Raw genomic sequence first — 19,200 nt, 5'->3', positions numbered from 1 at the left:
CATGAACATGATGATAATGGATTACCGACGGGGTGTGAGTTAATATCGATATCCCAGCATGATCCTGTTAAAACTTTTAGTATTGACAGGTTTGAAGTTGCGATGCCGATAAATGACCTAGAAGGAAAACAACTAACTGGTCAAATTGTACTTAAATGTCAGATGGGTAAAATTTTTGAATATTTTATGAAAATTATGAAGAACGAAAACATAGGCGAACTTTTTAAGAAGAGCTGCTTTGGACGCTTTCTTGAGCTGCCTGAGGATCCCTCTGCCCGTATCAGTTTCCCTATGACGATGGTATATGGTCTTCTCAGGCGCAGGATTAAGTACACGGGGGATTATAAAGATTCGAAGGAGGGGGCAAAAAGAAGATGGATGAAATCTGGATCAACTACTGTGGAATGCATATTTGTTTTGGTTTGCAAGAGTTTACCATAGTGACGGGTCTGAGATGCCATCATCCAGAAGGACCACCAGCCCACAAAAGATCCAAGGCGAGAAAATGCAAGGAAAAAATTAATGGGTTGTTTGACATTGCTCGACGTGGCTACAAAGCATCGGATTTGTTGACAGATCTCGAGGATAAAACCATACCAGAGCAGTACAGGGAGCAATTGTGCTTAGTTTGGTTTGCCCATTCAGTTATATTGGTAAGAGACGTCAACAAGGTCCTAGAAGATGATTTGTTGGCGCGTGCTGAGAATTTTGATAAATTCAACAATTATCCCTAGGGACATGACAGCTTCTACTTGATTGTCTAATATTTACTGACAAAGATATCCTCAGGGACGACCACATTATACGGCTTTCCTTGGGCTTTCATGGTAAAATTAATCACTAATTTTACTCATACATTAATTTATATTGAATATAGTTATTATGATTTTTTTTTGCTTGCTTCCTGTTTACACTTTTTAGGCTTGGGCATTTGAAGCCACTCTTCCCCTCCGAAAGTAGTTAATGGATTACCCGGATGAGGTTTCTCATCCAAGAATGTTTAGGTGGTTGGCTGCAAAGAGCAATACCAATATTAAGGAGGCTGATCTCTTTAATCCCCCGGATGATGCAGTACGTCTTCTTCAAGTAAAATAATTCTACTCAAAGATAAGAAATATATTGAACAGATGTTATATTTGGTGCATGAGATGTTATATCTGATGCACCAGATGGGAAATCTGTTGTGACGGGGTATATCTTGCATCAAATTACCTATCTGTGGCTTTGGTTCTCTGAACCCGACTCCTAAAAAATTAACCATCTACTGCAAATTATGCAACAGATATTTAATCTGATAACATATCATTCATCTTTTGTGACGTATAGATCATCTGTTGCATAACAGATTACCCGTCTTATGCAACTGTTGTAACAGATGATTGATATTTTGCATCAAATTATCTATGTATTGCTCTGTTTCTCTGAACCAGGCTTAAACAGATTTTAACCATATACTGCAAACTATGCAATGGATGGGTCTTTTTTTAAAAAAAAAAATATAGCCCAACTGTGAAAATTATTATATTATATGATTTAAATGTATCTGTCTTTTTTTTTCTTTTTTATAGGTTGTGCATCCATGGATCGTGCCTACTGAGGAGGAGTCGGTGATGACTTCTTATATTACTCTAGGTCATGTTGATACTATTGTAGACCCAATGGTGGATTTAATAAAGAAGGAATTGGCTGGAGCAAAAGCCATAAGAAGAGCAGTTAGGCAAGGTCAGCCTAATGTTGAGGCTCTTCATGACCAACCTTTTACTAAGGCAGATCCGGGTGCTTCTTCTGGTGGAGTTGTTGGTGTTGGTGGCAGGCATGCTGATGCTGCTACCACTTGTGATGATGAGCATGTTGATGCTCAAGAAAGAATAAATATGTTTGAAAACACCCCTTTTCGCCCTTACACAGGTCCTTCTCACCCCTCTTCACCCTCGTGTTCTCGTTGGCAATACGATAAGTGGAAGGAAATACAGGATAAACTCTTTGAAAAAGTAGAGGCTATCTCTAAATCTATTAAGAAATTCAAACCAAGAGGTGTGTCATACCATCCAAGAAGGTGAGGGAGCCACACACTCCTATAGCGTTGGTTAGGAGAAAGAAAAGAGCAATTAGAGACGTTGGTTAGGAGAAAGAAAAGAGCAATTAGAGACGTACTCTCCGCTCGGAAATCAAAATAAATTGTAATTCCTCCCTCTCTAAAAGCTGTTGAAGTTCAGGGGCCAGTCAATAAGGTGGAAATATATGCGAAACTTGGCGCCGGAGAGAAGAGGGATCTGCGACAGGACAAGAATGCCAAACCAGGTGCTCCAGATTACCCCAGGCCTCCCTTTTCCCCCCAAGGCTTCTAGACTATGATTGATATGCGTATGCCGTACAAGGTCAAGGCAAGTTTACTTTTTCCTAAACTAGGTCTTCTAATCTACCCCATGAAGAAGAAGCTACTCAACAGATTTCACATCTGTTGCAATGGCTGGGTATACTGGTGCAACTGGTTGTGGTTCTGTTGCAACTTATTATCCATCTGTTGCATAGTTGGATTATTGATTCAGAGAACCCTATGTAACAAATGGACCATCCGTTGCATCTTTACAATTACTAACCTATTTAAAAATTGACTTTTTAAAAGTTGACTTCTTATCTCACAACATATTGACATAATTCTCTACCTCATGAGGAAAAGGCAATTAACATACCGGGAAGCTTATGACATGTCGATAGGATAATGGACCTCGACTTCTGCAAGAATCTCAAGGATAGGTACGATCAACTCAATGGAGAGGTGTCAACCCTTGGCGTGGGACTTGATTTCCTAGTTCCTACGTTGGTCTTGGATGAAGAAGAAATGTTAAGATATGTTAGAGGGGAAGGCCAAATCTACACGGCAAGAGCTAGACTGAGGCAAAAAAGATTCTTCCAGTCATTAGCATGAAAGACATGCATTATCAGGCTGTTGAGATACGACTCAAGGAGGGAAATATTAATGTTTATGACTCCAGCGTACCTCTCATTGACGATTTCGATCTTTTTGTCCGCGTGGAGCCACTGATGATGCTGTTGCCCATCTTGTTGAGGGAGAGTAAACTGATGAATCATTTTTCAATGAAAGTGTTGATGAAGAAATCATGGGATTTTGAAGGTCGAAACAAGGGAATAATCCTTCTAAAAGATGATACCGCTAAAGCGAGCGGCTCGCACGCTCTTGCACACATCGAATATTTGCTGACCAGCACAGATATAGCTGAGCCAATGACTTTTTTGTGTGACAATGCTGTGGCAAACCTATAAGAGGTCTGGGCTTATGGGGTACTAACTGAACGCTTGAAGCCTGTGTATATAGAAGAGCCTGTGAAATAGAAATTTTTAATTTCAAGTCACCCTTCACTTTATTACATGTACATGTAGTGGCAATAATTTTTTTCTGATGAAAGTTGAGTTTTTTATAATGCAATAGATTAGATTGTCAATCCGTTGCAACAGTGGGAAGACCTGTTTGAATAATCTAATAATCTAAGTCTAATCTGTTGCAACAGTGGGAAGACCTGTTTGATAATTTCCACGAATGACCTTTGCAACATATGCCTAAATCTTTTTGATATTTTCCAACAGTTACGCTTGAATATCCATGTGCTAATCGAAAACAAACCAGTAGCAAATACATACACCACCATAAAAATTTCAGCAATTAGGCTTCAATATCCATGTGCCCAACAACACCAAACCAGTAGCAATAATGGCAATAATGTAATATCTTCTTGCTCGATTTTATTTCTCTTCAGAAGCCTTGACTTTGTTCAACAAACCCCAGATTACACGATTTGCTTGTGAAGGGTGTCGTTCTTCATACCAATCAAAGTAATCGCATTCACCCAATTTCTATAAGAAAGAGAAAACAATTACAAAATAATTACAAGTCAATAATTAATCAATTATTTAAATAAAAAAAATATTACCTTTGAAATCTTACAAGTAAAAAACCTACGACCCGGATTTTGTTGAGTCCAAGAAGTCTTTAACAGAGCGTCATGACCGCACTTATAAATCAAAAATCTTTATCACAAAAAACAGTAGAAGATGCGCTCGACATTGTCAAGGTCAGTTGGAAAAAATGAAAGTAATAAAATAATTTGAAGAATTTGGATAGATAAAAGAAGATGACGATGAAGAAGAAGATTTGAGAATTTAGAGTTAAATTTTAGGAGGAAGATGAATATATAAGACAATAGGGGGGAAATGACCGTTGGGGGCCAAGTGACGGCAAGTCATCAAAATGTACCAGGACTGACACTAACACATTTGATGCCTATTTTATTTTACGTGTTTAAAATGAACATGTCTACTTGATGCCTATTTTATTTTAGGTGTTTGAACTGAACACCGTCGATGGGTTGCGCTTTTTTATTTCAATTCACTTTAACCTTTTTACATGTAGTGGCAATTTTTTATGTCCAACAAAAGTTAAATTTTTATAATGCAACAGATTCTCCATTCGTTGTAACAGTTATCCTACCTGTTCTGACATATAGTTTATCTGTTGCAATAGGTGGGTCATCTGTTGCATTATCTCAATATTTTTATCTAAAGTCCACCTGTTGCAACAGTGGGAAGACCTGTTTGATAAATTCCAATAGATAACCTACCTGTTGCAACATATGTATAAATTTGTTCAATTATTCCAATAGATGTGTCGTCTATTGCAATAGATAAAGTCCATCTGTTGCAACATATGTCTAAATTTATTCTTTTTTCCCAATAGATGTGTCATCTATTGCATTTCTTGATGTTTTTACTAAAGTCCATCTATTGCAACAGTGAGAAGACCTGTTTGATAAATTCTAATAGATCACCTATCTGTTGCAACATTGTCTAAATCTATTCGAATTTTCCAATAGATGTGTCATTTGTTGCAACAGATACACTAGATGTTGCAATATTTGAATCTAGTATTCCTTTTCAATTAATAAGTTCAAATCTAAGGAATAAATAAAATTCGTAGACAAAATAAAATAAATTGAAGCCTTCATAAATTAGCTGAAATAAGTCAACGAATAAATGAAATGTAAAAAAATTATTATGGGTACAGATCTAAACAAATACACCAACAATAATTTAAGTATACTGCCAAGGATTGCTTTGACAGGCTCAATCTATAAAGATCTACTTAGTATGGACAAGTTGTTCTTCATTCGGTGCTATGAAATTTCGTTTTACTTGTCGTGGATCTTCATTGTCGCTTGCGTACGATTTCTGCGTTTTCTGTTCTCCATATTTCCATAAAAAGAGTAGCATATTGTCAATGTTTTTCAGTAGTAGATTCTTCTACATCCACCTAGAAAGCCAGAATTGGTCAATGCTAATCACGGAGATACAACAAAACGAAAAAAGATAACTCATCTCTTCTAGCAAATCAAACAGGTTTTCCTCCCATTTTAAATTTTCCCAAATATATTATATTTTTGTTGCAACAATAAATCAACTATTGGGATAAATTTCTACATGAGGAAGACCCTGTGTGATAATTTCCAACGGATAAACCATCTGTTATAATATATGAATCATCTGATGCAGCAGATAAGTCATCTGTTGGTACAAATAAAAGTTGTACGAAGAGCTGTTTGATTTTCTAAAATAGACGAAACATATGTTGCACCAGATAAAGTATCTGGTGCGACAGGTTAGTCAACTATTGCAACAGATATATATATCTGTTTGATAATTTTCAACAGATGTGTCATTTGTTGAAATAGATATGTGTCTGTTTATTTTGTCAGTTGGAAGACATATAATATATTCACCTTCTTCAGCTCGTGCTGCTCTCCTTTGGAAATTGTACGTTGCTCAGTACAACACGCAGACAGAGGAGTTGCAATTTCGCTTTTTTGGATGCCTGATAATGCCCTGAAAATTACTCTTTTTCTCCTCTTCGCCCAAATCTCTAATGGAGCGGATGGAAATAAAATCCTCTTTGATGGAATAAGACCCCTCTTAGATGTCAATTCCTTTACAGAAGCAGTTAATGCATTAATAGCATTAATCACTACTTCATGTTTCACCCTGCAGTCTTGATATTTGCATGCAGAAAATTCGCTGGGAGAGGCAAAATCTGTATAACCAGTATGATCATACTCATAATGGTTTACTTTAAATACTATAAGAGGAGCATCATTAGCACCAACAGCAGCACCACTACCACCACCATCAGCTCCATCAACAACAACAAGCTCACCCTCCAAAATTATTTTTCTTATAACAGTTGTTGCTCCAAATAATTTTATTTTTATTCTATCGATGACCTTAGGATCTGATAAAGTTTGCACAGACCGTAAAGTAAGAAAAAATGTCATCTTCAACTCTTGATTGGTCAGAATTAGCAACGGATGCACATTTAACATAAATCATTACATATATTAGAATGATGATTAGATCATTAAAAAAACATTAATTAAAAAAAATTAATTATAATTATACTTACTGCATCCTTCGGGGGGTTGAATAGATCAAGAAATTTTACATTTTTATTAGTTTTGGTCGACAACCATCTCAAGATTCTTGGACAGGAAATTCCTTCCCGGTAGTTTACTTGTTTCTCAAATAAGGAATGACTTCAAATGCCCAAGCTTATAAAATAATGTCAATAAATCAAAACCATTATTGAGCGAAAAAAAATGAATGATATCATAATAGAAAAAAAAAAAATTTACCATGAAAGCCCATGGGAAGCCATATAAGTTGATAGTCTTTGGCGCTAACGGAGTCAACAAATATTTGACAGTCATTTTGAAGCTTTCATACCCCCATGGATAGTTGTTAAACACCTCAAGATCCTCAGAGAGCTTTATTAAATTGAGGCTTATATTGTTGTTAACGTCTCTCGCCCAAAGAATATTATGTACAAACCAAACCAAGCACAATGACTGTTTGTGCTTCTTTGAAAGTCCTTTATCTTTCAACGCTTCTATCAAATTTTTGTTTTTGAAACTTGGACCAACAATGGACACCAGGTCATCACGATTGCATGACTTCTCTTTTCCTTTTTTGGGTGTGCAGGGTGTTTTTTCTTGGGTTAGAATAGGTATAACCTTGAGAAGGAGGATAACATTTTAGTCCAGTAACTATGGCAAACTCCTTCTAACCAAAACAAACAGGCATGCCACAGTAATTTATCCACACCTCATCCATCTTATCTTTATTTTCATACATAAACCTACGCTTGAGAAGTTCATATACCATTTTCATTTGGAAACGAGCATTGTTGTCCTCCGGTAAATCAAGATATTTTCCAAAGCGGTTGTCCCTGAAATAAGCATCCAATTTTTGTTCTCGAAGTATTTTTCTGAAGGCGTCGAAAGATTTTCCCATGGTTGACTTAACCACGAAATCACCCGTTAAATCTGCGGCACCATCGCACTGTATTCTCACAGGATAATGATCAATGCTGAAGGCTTTGACTAGCTCTTCGGTGGAAGGTCTATTAGCATCTGCATCATCTCTTTTGAAACATTTCTCCTCCCCGTGTTTATCATATTCTGCTCTTGATTGAGATAACGCTTGTAAAGCAAGCTCATAGAGTGGTGGATGTAGCCTAACTGCTTCACTTGTTTCTTTACTTAGACTTGATTCGGTTTTTGTTCTTTTGGGAATCATATTATTTAAAATTAACAGAAACATAAAATAATATATTATTGTTGATTAATGCATTGTTATAAAAGGATAACAGTAAATCAAACAAGCAAAATAGTAAAATAACAGTTGCAATAGATCACCGATCTGTTGGACCAAGTAGTATATCTGTTGCAGCATATAACCAAACTGTTGCAGTGGATGAGTAATCTGTTGCAATAATACAAAACATACCACTCATCTTTTAAGACAGATGAATGGTCTGTTCAACAGATCATATAACTGTTGTGACATCATCTGTTGCAACATATGAGTGATCTATTGGAATAGTTAAATAATCCGTAGCAACGGCTGAGTAATTTGTTGCGATAATACAAAACATATCACTCATCTGTTGAGAAAGATGAATGGTCTGTGCAATAGGTCAGACATCTATTATAACACATGAGTGATCTGTTGGAACAGTTATCAACGGTCAATATTGTTTAGATTTCTTCTAACATAGGGTCGTCTATCGCGGCAGGTGAATGATCAGTTGGAAAAATCAAGTCTTGAACTTTTTCTGTAGGAAGAGTTGGTAGGATTTTATCCAACGGGAGGTTCATCTGTTGTATCAGATCATTAATCTGATGGTTCTTCCATTGCACCAGATGGTTAATTAGTTGCATCAGATTTTTTATCCGAAGCTTAATCTGTTGTAATATATGGTAAAGCTGTTGCATTAGATTATTAATCTGCTGTATCAGAATTGTAATTTGATGGTTCCTCTGGTGCATCAGATGGTTGATCTATTGCATCATATGATAAATCTGTTGCATCAAATGGTTAATATGTTGCACCAGATGGATAATCTGTCGGAGGAAACAGTAGCACGATTTTGTTAAACAAAAAACAGCAATTTCACCATTTTTACCAAGAACAAGAACAGAACAAATCAAACCAAATTGTCCTTTTATTTTTATAAACACAAACAATAAAAATCAAACTTCCAAAAAATGCAACAAACAACAAAATATCATAATTCACTTTGAAAAGATAAGAGAAGAAATACTAGAAATTAGGGTTTTATTCAGACCGCATTTCAAATTAGTGCAACAAATATTGAAATTGTTAACCAATACTATAAGAGAAGTTGGCTCAAGTTCCTCGTTTTCTTCCAAACTAAAAAGGCTATAAATTTTTACCTGTGAAAGAAGAAAAGGACCGATGAAAAATTTGAAGCTGTTGTGGCCGAAGAGTAAGGTTGTCACGTCGATTAAAGTCGAAAAGGAACTCGAAGCCCAACTATTTGTAGTCGGATGTTGAAGTCGCCAAGGATTGAAATAAGAAATTTGCAGAGCAGTTGGTTGGGAGAGAGTTGAGAGAAGTTGTCGAGAGAGGGATGAGAGACAGGTTGATTGAATTGAAGAGGGGAACTCGAAGCCCAACTATTTGTCATCGGGGGTTGAAGGGAGAAATTTTGCAAAACTGTTGGTTGGGAGAGAGTTGAGAGAAGTTGTCGAGAGAGAGTGGTTGATTTGGATTGAAGAGGGTGTGGGTTGGGTTGATTTATATTTTTGAAAATATTAGAAAGTTTTTAAAATATTAATCAAGTTCATAATTAACCTGATCAAGTTTCCTAATAATGTTTGACCCTATCTGTTGGTCAATGTCACCAATTCTTCATTCAAGACTTAAAAGACACCTATTCTTCAATTTTCTCCAGTTAGTGCCTTCTCTTACCTATTCTCACCATAAAGAATGAAATTATTTGTCAAATTTCTAGCACTATTGGTAAATAACAACACTTTTTGGTAACCATCTTAATAGATAAGCTAAAGATCAAACTAGTAACCATCTTTAAATCCAACTATATTAAACTAGTTCAAAAAAATCCAATATTAAAGAATAAAGTAATTTCTAAAACATGTTCTTACCTCTGTGGATACCTTTTTATTCGGACATCTTTGAATGTAAAAGATTCAGGGTAGTTTGGTAGAGTGTATAAAAATAATGCAAAATATAGTGTATTAGTAATGTTTGTGTTAGTTATGCTTGCATTAGTTATGTTTGAATTTTTCTTATGCAGTGTTTGGTTCGATGTATTAAAAAAAACATAAATTACATAATTTTTTTAAAAAATTATTTTTTTTACATAATATCCTCAATATATATGTTGGAAAGGATGCGAATTTTTTTTTGAGGGGTAATAGGGTCTTTAAGCATGTTAATGCATGCATTAGATTCATTGCATTGCTAATGCCATAAATTTTGAGGTATTAGTAATATACAACTCAATACACAATAGAGAAACATTAGTTATACATAGGGTAAAAAAGTATACCAAATAAGGTACTACTAAAACACATTAAATTAATGCATGCATTAACATTTTAATACACTCTACCAAACGACCCCTTAAAATAACAAGCTTTACTGTCATTAGAAATATAAAATTAAAATAGGTATCCACAGTAAGAACCGTATCACTAGGGTTCAAAAGCTTAGCACAACCCAAGCCCATCATTAGAGCCTAATTTCCAAGCCCAATAAAAGAGACCTTTTTAATGGCTCTACGTTCTCATAGTGAATCCTTTACAGCTGTAGTGAAACCCTAAAGCCCATCATCAAAGCCCAAGTTCCAAGCCCAATAGAAGAGCCCTTTTTAACGGCTCTACGTTCTTATAGTGATTCCGTTACAGCCGCAGTGAAACCCTAAAAGCAAAGCAACGAAAAGGGAGAGTAGTAACAGTGCACAACCAACAATGGCGGCAACTACGCAACAACCACGAACACTGACGACGAGAGAGGCAGACATACAGATGATGTTAGCCGCTGAAGTTCACCTCGGCACTAAGAACTGTGATTTCCAAATGGAGCGTTACCTCTTCAAACGCCGCGCCGACGGTAACCCTCACTTAACTCGCTATATTCAAATTACTAATATCCTCATTTACAGGATTTTTTCTAGTATTTACCTGCTGGTATCTGAATATATCTCCGTTACAAAATACTTTTTGAGAGTCAAATGATGTCAACTTTGATCTCCATTTTAAGATGTTTTTTTTGCTATATCGATATGATAAAAAAAAATTGTAATTTATAGCTCTTTTGGTATAGTTTTTAAATATTTAAATTTTAATTTTGAAATATCAAATTAATCTACTACAAATATAGTCATTTACATGAATTTCTGTATTATTTACGTTTATGTTATGCAACCCACCATGCTTAATGCTGCATTACGCTCTTGCTTACTATTCTCTATCTTGAGCCGGGGTCTATCGGAAACAGCCTCTCTACTTCTTTGGAGGTAGTGGTATGGACTGCTCACATTCTACCCTCCCCAGACCCCACTTTGTGGGAATACACTGGGTTTGTTGTTGTTGTTGTCTGTATTATTTACGTGCCGGTATTCAAATATATGGCGGTAGATTCATAATAATAAGATATACTCTCTCAATTTCAAGATACTTGTCACAATTTCCTTTTTGAGAGTTGGTCATATTGAATGTTGGTTGACATTTTAAGATTATTTTTTCATCATATTGATATGAAAATTGTAGTAATTTATAGTACTTCTGGTATAGTTTTTGGATATTTAAAACTAATTTAATTTAGCTTTGAAAATTAGTGAAATTGACTCTCGATGAAACGTGACAACTGTTATGGAATGAAGGGAGTAGATACTTATCAGCGATTTGAATAAAAATTGTGAATCCATATACCTAGAGAGAAGTTTTTTCCCTGTTTGGTAATAAGTTAGTATATGTTTTACTTAGATATTATGTTTGAAAAGCAAATACTTTGAATTTACAGTACTAGGATACTCAGGTATTCATTATGCGATCCATTATCTTATGTAGTTTGTTTCTTGAGTTTATAGATGATTTATTATAGCAGATGCAAATTCAGTCAACTCTGAATTATCGCTCCATCTGTCCCAATTCATGTGTCACTCAAACTTTCCTTTTTAGTCCGTCCCAATAATAATGTCAATCTTTCCATAATTGGAAATAATCAACTTTAAGATTCCCTTTTATCCTTAATGAAGTGATTTATAGCCTCACAAATTGTCAATGTATTTTTTAGACTACAAATTTCAGAAGTTTTCCTTTCTTTCTTAAACTTGGTGCCATTTGAAACAGTGCCACTTAAATTGAGATGGTGTGAGTATTTCATTATGCAAATTTTTGTCTCTGATATTTATTTCTGTTTGTTGATTTATTTTTTGGTAAATGATTTATTTTATATTTGACTTTGTAACCATGGAATTAGCAAAAGTAATGTATCCATTAGTTTAGCAATCTATCCTTGTATCTAGACTGATCCTTTAATCCCAGGTATCAACATTATTAACGTTGGGAAGACATGGGACAAGCTTATGATGGCTGCTAGGGTTATTGTTGCTATTGAGAATCCTCAGGACATAATCGTGCAATCTGCCAGGCCCTATGGTCAGAGAGCTGTGTTGAAGTTCGCACAATATACTGGTGCTCATGCCATTGCTGGCCGTCACACCCCTGGTACTTTTACCAACCAGCTTCAGACCTCATACAGCGAACCACGCCTTCTCATTCTCACCGATCCAAGAACTGATCACCAGGTTGATACTTATTTCTGTAGCATCATTCCTACCTGTTTTATCTTGTCGACAATTTATAACCAAGTTTGAGTCTTTTGCAGCCTATCAAGGAAGCTGCACTTGGAAACATCCCAACTATTGCTTTTTGTGACACTGATTCACCAATGCGTTACGTTGACATCGGTATCCCTGCTAATAACAAAGGGAAGCACAGCATTGGTGTTCTCTTTTGGCTCTTAGCAAGGATGGTACTGCAGATGCGCGGTACCATTAGTCCGGGACACAAGTGGGATGTCATGGTAAAACCATCTGGAAGGATTTCTATTCTCTTTACGCTCATAAATTTTTTCCCTAGCTGCTTTACTGGTTTTAATTGCTCTTGTGAAGTTTGAATGGCCATTTGAAGTTCCATTTTCAATTGGTGTTCCCCGGATTCAAATGTGCCATGTGTAATTTTTTCCTTCTGTAGGTGGATCTCTTCTTTTACAGAGAGCCTGAAGAGGCAAAAGAGCAACAAGAAGAGGAAGCACCTGCTATTGCTGATTATGCAGAGTTCAGTGGTGCTGCTCTTGGTGGTGATTGGACTAGTGGCCAAATCCCTGATGCACAATGGAGTGCTGATGGCACAGCTGTTCCCGTAGCTACTGGTGGATGGTCCGGAGATGCAGGTTAGCGTCATTCTTTCTGGAATTAGTTATTTTAGTTAGTGGATGTAGACACTCTGAATGTTGTGGTACTGTATTGTTTCATCTGATCTTTTGTGTTCTACACTGTGAATTCAATTTTTGTAAAAGAAAAACCAGAGTCTGATATATGTTGAGTGTTTGGGGTTTGCTTAGTTTGTTATCTCTTAGTTTTGGAGATCAGCTGATTTCATCTACCTGTCTCTTCTACATATAATGCGATATTTTTTCTCCGTATTTTTCAGTGGTTGATGGAGGTTGGGATGCTGCCGCTGCTCCTCCACCAGCTGCTGTACCAGAAGCCTCTGCTCCAGTTCCTACTGGCTGGGACTGAACTTGACTCCTTTAGAAAGTTCTTTTTGGTTAAAGATTAGATATGTGAGTTTTTATAACAGACTGTTCTGTTATCAGTGCAATTTATAAAAATTTTGGACTTGGTGATGTATGAAATTATTTCTAATTATTTGTAGCCTGTCTTTTTAGTGCAACCTGATTTTCTCAAAGTCCCGAATCTCAGCTCTCTCCTCTGCTCTTTGTAGACTTGAGGTTTGAATTATTTTTTGGAAATGGAGTCAGAAGTAGCTTTTAAAACAGGGTCTGCTTACTGTTTATTCAATGTGGCTTAGTTTATGATTATTTTAGGTGCAGTTAAGATTGATTTGGTAAAGAGGTGGTGATGGGTTGGGGTATGTCTAATATTGCCCTAGTGTTTGTTTAAAGCTTTTACGATGCTATAGAGCGTAATGTTTAAAGAATACACTATCATAGTGTTTAAGTCTCTCTGCTTCGATAGATATGTTATAGCGTAATGGTAAAAGTTAAAGTCAAATCAATCCAGAACTTGATGTTATGGAAGTGTTCCTTTTATGTGGTGAACAAGGGCACTTGCAATTTTATTTTTGAATGGAAACTACAAAATCAGTTAAACCTTTATTTGCTATAAAAAATGGCATTCTTGCATTCGAATTGTTTCTGTTACTTTGATGGCCTTTTTGTATCGATCATTCTATCTGCCTACTGCCACGACTGCAAGCAAGTACATGGGTCGTCAATCAATTGGCATTTTACAGAGCATCTTTGGTTAAATAAATTTGATTTGGTACAAAGTGTATAAAATTTATTGTTTATGCAAGACCAAAAAGTTTGAATCAACTATGTGACGATTTGAAATGGATTCCTGGTGGCCATGATCTTTGCTGTTACAAGTGGAGAAAAGAACCTTGTCATGGGGATCAAGCCACAAGACTTGAGTATGGATCACACTTTTGTCAGCTATTTGGAAGTAGTGTGAGGCCTAACTGAACAGTATTGAAACACACTGGCCTGTGTTCCCTTGTGCAATCAAACTGAACTGAGGAAACCACAAATTTACGAATATTCCTTGTGGCTTCTTATCCTTCCCACCAAGTGTCTCCCCTTCTCTTCTATGTGGCGTTTCTTCTCTTCAAGCTTCTCCCCCATTCTTTTCCGCAAGCCATGCATCCTAGCCCTCGTACTTGTTCTTTTTGACCTCATATCGTCTTCTGTAAAACTATTTTGTTCCTGTAGGATACTCGGTGAACGAGAAGGTGAAGGTGAAGGTGAAGGTGAGTTGCTTTGCATGTTCTCTGTGCTCATGTGGTGACGCTCTATCTGCTCATTGTGGTTCAACAAGGAGGAATGCAAATATACCTGTGGGTCTGATGTCTTGCGTTGTAGTGTCTCTCCGTGATGTTTTTTTGACTTTAGGTGTGCTATTTCCGGACTAGTAGTGAGGCTTCTTGTATTGAAACAAGGCTGAGCCTTAGGAACCGAGAACAATGAGCGTGGATCCAATGACCTACTCTTTTGAGTAGCCCATTCACCTCTCTTCAGCCTCTCATATTCACTTTCAGCTATATTACTGGTACTTTTCCTATCTGCTTCTTGTTTCTTGGCATTCCCTGCAGATTTGTTATTAATCCGTACATATGGAGCATCTTTTAGGGGAACCCAGTCATCCTTTTCTGCTATCATCCAAGGGATGCATGCATTCTCACAGTTGGGAAGCACAACACTTTCACGAATAGCAGCCTGCATAAGTTTGTAACACCATCAGCTCAACTCCAAGAACATTTCCCCGGCTGATTGGCTACTTTTCAATTTACTTGATGAACAGTAGAGCAGATAACTTTTAGAACTGACCTTAATTCGACTGGTTATGAACAACAGAAGCCGTCCGTTAGAGATCTTACGGTCCCCAACAGAAGAGTTCAAATGGATGTCAATATCTGGCATCGATGTGAACCCAAACCATATTTGATCTGAAGGTGGTGGCTTCACACATAACCTCAGTGTTCCTCGTAGAGATGCAACCCTGATCCCCAACGAGAGTGGAACCTGGATGTTGAATACAATGGTTAGAAAGCGATGATCTTCCTCCACTTGTTACAAGAGATTTTCCACTCACTCTACTGCAAAGCCAACTTAAACAGGAAAAAGGACCATAAGTTCCTAACCATCTTAGTAATACAGGCAATAGGAAAATATCAGGGAAGCACAAGTCTCGTGATTGTTTTGAGTCCAATCAATTTTCACCTCAATTTATTTCCCATCTCTACTAAGAGCAAGACACCAATTTACTTCTCATGTTCATTACCTCTTAAGCATTACACAGAAATATGCAATAGGTTCAGAAACCAGAAGTATAGTAAGATGTCTGTTGTAGCAATTGACATCCACAAGCAGGAAACCCGAGGTTAAATAGCTAGTGATAAGCGGAACATTGCAATCAACCTGTGAAACCTGCTTGGCCACAGAATGTATGATTGATTTCCACTTAGATCCAGGAGGTGAGCCATGAGGCATGCAAGTAGAGCTTCTGCTCGCGGTTGACAAGTTACCTGATTAATGCAATTTTGATTACTAACTGATAAAGATACATTTGTTTTTCCACAGGAAAATAACCAAAAAGGGGTTTGTTACATACGTGCTAGTATATCACCTCCATTTCCTTGGTCCATCTTATCCGCGTTATCATCAGAATGCTTAAATTGTTCACTCAAGTGTTCAAAACCTTCTAACAAATCTGATTTGACGTCATCAACGACACTTGCTTCGTCCCCTTCATGTAAATCAAGGTCTTGAACTTCAAGCCTCGTTTCAAGATCCAATATTGCACCACCAGAGTACTGAACATCAATTTCGAAAGCCCAGAGCTCGTTCATGTCTGAGGGAAGAACCCTCATTGCATGTATATAGGGAGGCAGGTCACCAACATTAACAGCTGCACAGGTTACTTCACCTACGTAACTGGGGCTACGAATATTGGAGAGGGTTCTCTACAAATAAGGAGCACTGAGTTATAGCCTGGAGCAAATATCATAATGAAGTAAAAGGAGACACGAACCTGAATCCGTTCTTGCAGAGAACTTTTCATCTGCTCATTTCTTTTAGCATCAAAGAACAACCGCGATATTAACAAATTCCAGCAAAGGTATCCTTCATCGCCAATAACCATGTCATCAGAATCTGCATCAGAAATGGCAGATGCGGTAACATCCTCATTGGAAAAATCAAGTGGCTTTCTTGTTGGAGCAACCTTCATGACACAACTAGCCAAGTCAATGTTTTGGGATGAACGGGTTTTCTCACTCAACTTTCGTTCTTCATGGCCTGATTTTGAACTGCAACTTGCCTTATTTTCTGCAGCACACTTGGTTGCTTTCTTGGAAATTTTTTTTAGAAATTGACGAACTTTTGACGAGGAACCATCTGGCTTGCTTGATTTATCAACTAATTCAGCACCAAAACTTGAAAATGGTTTCATAAATGAAGGATATGCTGCATTTAGTGAAGTCAGGTAATTGTGGAACTCTACATTTAACTTTGCTGACCACTTTACTTTTTCTTCATCCTCGCAGGAAGCAAGACGAAGAGCTTTGCACCATGCTTCCTTCTCCCAAGATGTCTCAAGGTAAATGTAAAATATTCTACTTCCTTTATACACAACAGATGCTCCACTCTCAACCTTAATTGGGTATCTTTTTGCCCTGTAACAACATTGAAGTGCGAAGCTACAGTTGGTGATTCGGTGTTATTGTTTCTATCATAAAATTAAAGAAACATATCCATGACCTGAAAAGATATGTAACATAACTTTCGAAGTAAAAGGTTTCCCTGTTCATATTTAAGTGCTTTAGTGTAAGGACCAAGGGGAAGAAACCACAACCGAAAAATTCTACTAGATAAAGAAGATACATCTTTAGGTTGCATAAATTCACCAATCAATCTCTTGATTCTAAAGTAACTACTAACTAGGTATCTGTCTTCTGGCGCATATTCTTTTGTTGGGATTTGCCTTCTTGTAGCTTCAAAAAGCTCAGAGAACTAGAAACTATACATCACATAATGCGGATCAGGAAGAGAGTTCTTTTTACTAAAATCAAATCAGCTTCTCACAACCAGATGAATTCAATCTAAGAAGAAGTATAAAGCTGTCAAGTTCTCTTTGCACCCACTCAAGTTTCCCTGATGCAGTGCCCGGACTCACACAATCCGAGAGGGCTCTTTTTCGATCTTATGTCTCCAACTCAAAATAATCTACCATGTAATAAATTTAGCTAGAATAGACGATGAGTATCTTAGACATTTCCAACCTTTATATTTGAAGTAACTCAAGTACTATGTATGACCAATGAAAGATGCAGGAAGAGTTCTAAATGAGACACACTTCAAAAAGTAAAGTCAATCAGCTTCTAACTTACCATTTTCTAGAGGGCAAGCTTGACCCAGAAACAGCAGCAACCGTGCAACCTTTGAGTGGAATTTCAGCATGGGAACCATCGGACTCTATTAGGACGAGAGAGTGATTCTTGATTTTAGCAAATTTCTGAGTAGGTATTACCTCTAAGATGTCTTTCTGGGCCTTGTGCTGCTTGGTAGCTTTGTCGACGTTTAAAGCTTTCAGGATTCTATCAGATTCCAGAATCCATACTTTTCCCTAGGAACAAATACACATACTATATACTATAAGTTATACTGAACAAATCCACTGAGGAAAAAAGGCGTAGTGCTTGAATGGAAAAGAAAACTCCAGTTTAATGATATAATACTAATTACATTTGAACCAGACATGTTTCAAACAAATATCAGTACAAGAATATAAATTCCAGTTGCAGACCATTGCTGATCAAGTAATAATCTTCTCACGCAGCATGTAACATGCATTTAATCGCGGTATCTAACTCTTTCCAACTTGCCGGTTCTATTATTGAAATATTGTTGTTCCTGCATCCTCTCTCGTGTCGTTAGACTTATTTAATCCTAGGGAAACATTTCACATTTCTGATATAGTTCCTTCGGCCAATGCCTAGCACACGACTCAAGCCACTTTGTGTATTTACTCGTGAATAATACTGATTTATTATTGTAGTTTCCCTTTGTTTTCCAACATTTGAAAGTTTGCTTCTTTATACAACAATTAGTATGCCTCAGTCCTGAGCTAGTCCGGTTCAGCTAAATGAATCGTCGCTCCTGGCCTAATTCCAACGACTCTGTTTGTTGAAATCCTTAGTTACCACCCTCAATTTTTAACCCCTATACTTGATCATTTACATTCACAACCCAAATACTCAAGCAGACAATAATGCAAATACAATGGGTGCAAAAAGGTACCAAGAAAATTGGACACAATACATAAATATGCTCTTTAACCTAGCCTCACCTGTCATCTATGCTCACCAACTTTGTGGGTGCACAAGTAAGCACTTAAACTATAGTTGATCAAAGTAGACACATGCGTCCTATGTGACAAATTGTCTCAGATACACGCATCTCAAATCACGTGATATTCGCCACGTAGAACGTTCACATCAAAAGTTGGAGCGCATAGATGAGAAGCTGATACCAAGTTAAAATTGTGTGGGCAAACATATTACAGAGGCATTGAACATGACTTAACATTGGGCCAACAAAAATTTAAAAAATCAAGAAAAATGATGTTGGTAATGGTACCTGCCTGCTTCGTGTAGAAAGAGGGATCAATATCTCCAGCAAAACATACAGACCCTTCTTCATGTGGCTTCCCTTTATTATCCTGATCTCTTTCCACTCTTCTCATAAGCCACCATATAAAAATAAAAATTCCAACACCTTCTACTGCAAGAACCGTTACCCCTCCAAGAACAAACACCATTAACATCATTATCATCATCCTTAATTTTTTTCTTAATTTTTCACAAATCCATTTTTTTGTTTTTTTTCAAGAGAGCCGGGGAGAAAAAGTATATCTCATGCATGGGGAGAGAATAATGGGCGCTATAAGTTTGCTGTGATTAGAAGTAACCATTAAAATTAAGTTGGCGGAAGTTACGGATA

At 36.9% G+C, this 19,200-nt stretch overlaps 2 protein-coding genes and 1 long non-coding RNA gene across 5 annotated transcripts; 2 read left to right on the top strand and 1 right to left on the bottom strand.

Moving 5' to 3' along the window:
• Window positions 1–10,193: 10,193 nt before the first annotated feature.
• LOC107862759 (40S ribosomal protein SA) lies at window positions 10,194–13,367 on the top strand. Its single transcript, XM_016708417.2, has 5 exons — window positions 10,194–10,503; window positions 11,940–12,202; window positions 12,283–12,480; window positions 12,651–12,849; window positions 13,110–13,367. The coding sequence occupies exons 1-5, from the start codon at window positions 10,362–10,364 to the stop codon at window positions 13,196–13,198; spliced, it is 891 nt and encodes a 296-aa protein (XP_016563903.1). The 5' UTR covers window positions 10,194–10,361; the 3' UTR covers window positions 13,199–13,367.
• Window positions 13,368–13,920: 553 nt separating this feature from the next.
• LOC107862758 (testis-expressed protein 2-like) lies at window positions 13,921–19,181 on the bottom strand. 3 transcript variants are annotated; one of them, XM_047409622.1, is made up of 8 exons: window positions 18,842–19,181; window positions 17,589–17,824; window positions 16,232–16,874; window positions 15,812–16,163; window positions 15,619–15,725; window positions 15,028–15,222; window positions 14,536–14,916; window positions 13,921–14,406 (listed from the first exon to the last, which is right to left on the bottom strand). In XM_047409622.1, exons 1-8 carry the CDS (start codon window positions 19,034–19,036, stop codon window positions 14,233–14,235), a joined length of 2,283 nt encoding a protein of 760 aa, XP_047265578.1. In that variant the 5' UTR covers window positions 19,037–19,181; the 3' UTR covers window positions 13,921–14,232. The 3 variants fall into 3 exon arrangements, with proteins under 3 accessions (XP_047265578.1, XP_016563902.1, XP_016563901.1); XM_016708416.2 differs by having other exon boundaries at window positions 13,921–14,916; window positions 18,838–19,181; XM_016708415.2 differs by having other exon boundaries at window positions 13,921–14,916.
• LOC124897126 lies at window positions 16,675–17,798 on the top strand. The gene is made up of 2 exons (XR_007053745.1): window positions 16,675–16,798; window positions 17,193–17,798. It is a non-coding gene; the product is annotated as an uncharacterized LOC124897126 (long non-coding RNA).
• Window positions 19,182–19,200: the final 19 nt, after the last annotated feature.

The sequence above is a fragment of the Capsicum annuum genome, chromosome 3, assembly GCF_002878395.1.
Source record: "Capsicum annuum cultivar UCD-10X-F1 chromosome 3, UCD10Xv1.1, whole genome shotgun sequence".
NCBI lineage: Eukaryota > Viridiplantae > Streptophyta > Magnoliopsida > Solanales > Solanaceae > Capsicum > Capsicum annuum.
Note: the sequence above shows the minus strand (reverse complement) of the source record. Positions and strands in the feature narration are given on the sequence as shown.

What these genes read in the sequence shown, in the direction of transcription:
- LOC107862759 (XM_016708417.2), top strand. Translation starts at nt 10,362, where the DNA reads ATGGCGGCAACTACGCAACAACCACGAACACTGACGACGAGAGAGGCA. An exon ending in ATCCAAGAACTGATCACCAG is followed by an intron (nt 12,203 to 12,282) that starts GTTGATACTTAT and finishes AGTCTTTTGCAG; the next exon opens with CCTATCAAGGAAGCTGCACT. An exon ending in GACACAAGTGGGATGTCATG is followed by an intron (nt 12,481 to 12,650) that starts GTAAAACCATCT and finishes TTCCTTCTGTAG; the next exon opens with GTGGATCTCTTCTTTTACAG.
- LOC107862758 (XM_016708415.2), bottom strand. Translation starts at nt 19,036, where the DNA reads ATGATGATAATGATGTTAATGGTGTTTGTTCTTGGAGGGGTAACGGTT. An exon ending in AGCTTGCCCTCTAGAAAATG is followed by an intron (nt 16,875 to 17,588) that starts GTAAGTTAGAAG and finishes ATGTTGTTACAG; the next exon opens with GGCAAAAAGATACCCAATTA. An exon ending in TGGCCAAGCAGGTTTCACAG is followed by an intron (nt 15,223 to 15,618) that starts GTTGATTGCAAT and finishes TTCAACATCCAG; the next exon opens with GTTCCACTCTCGTTGGGGAT.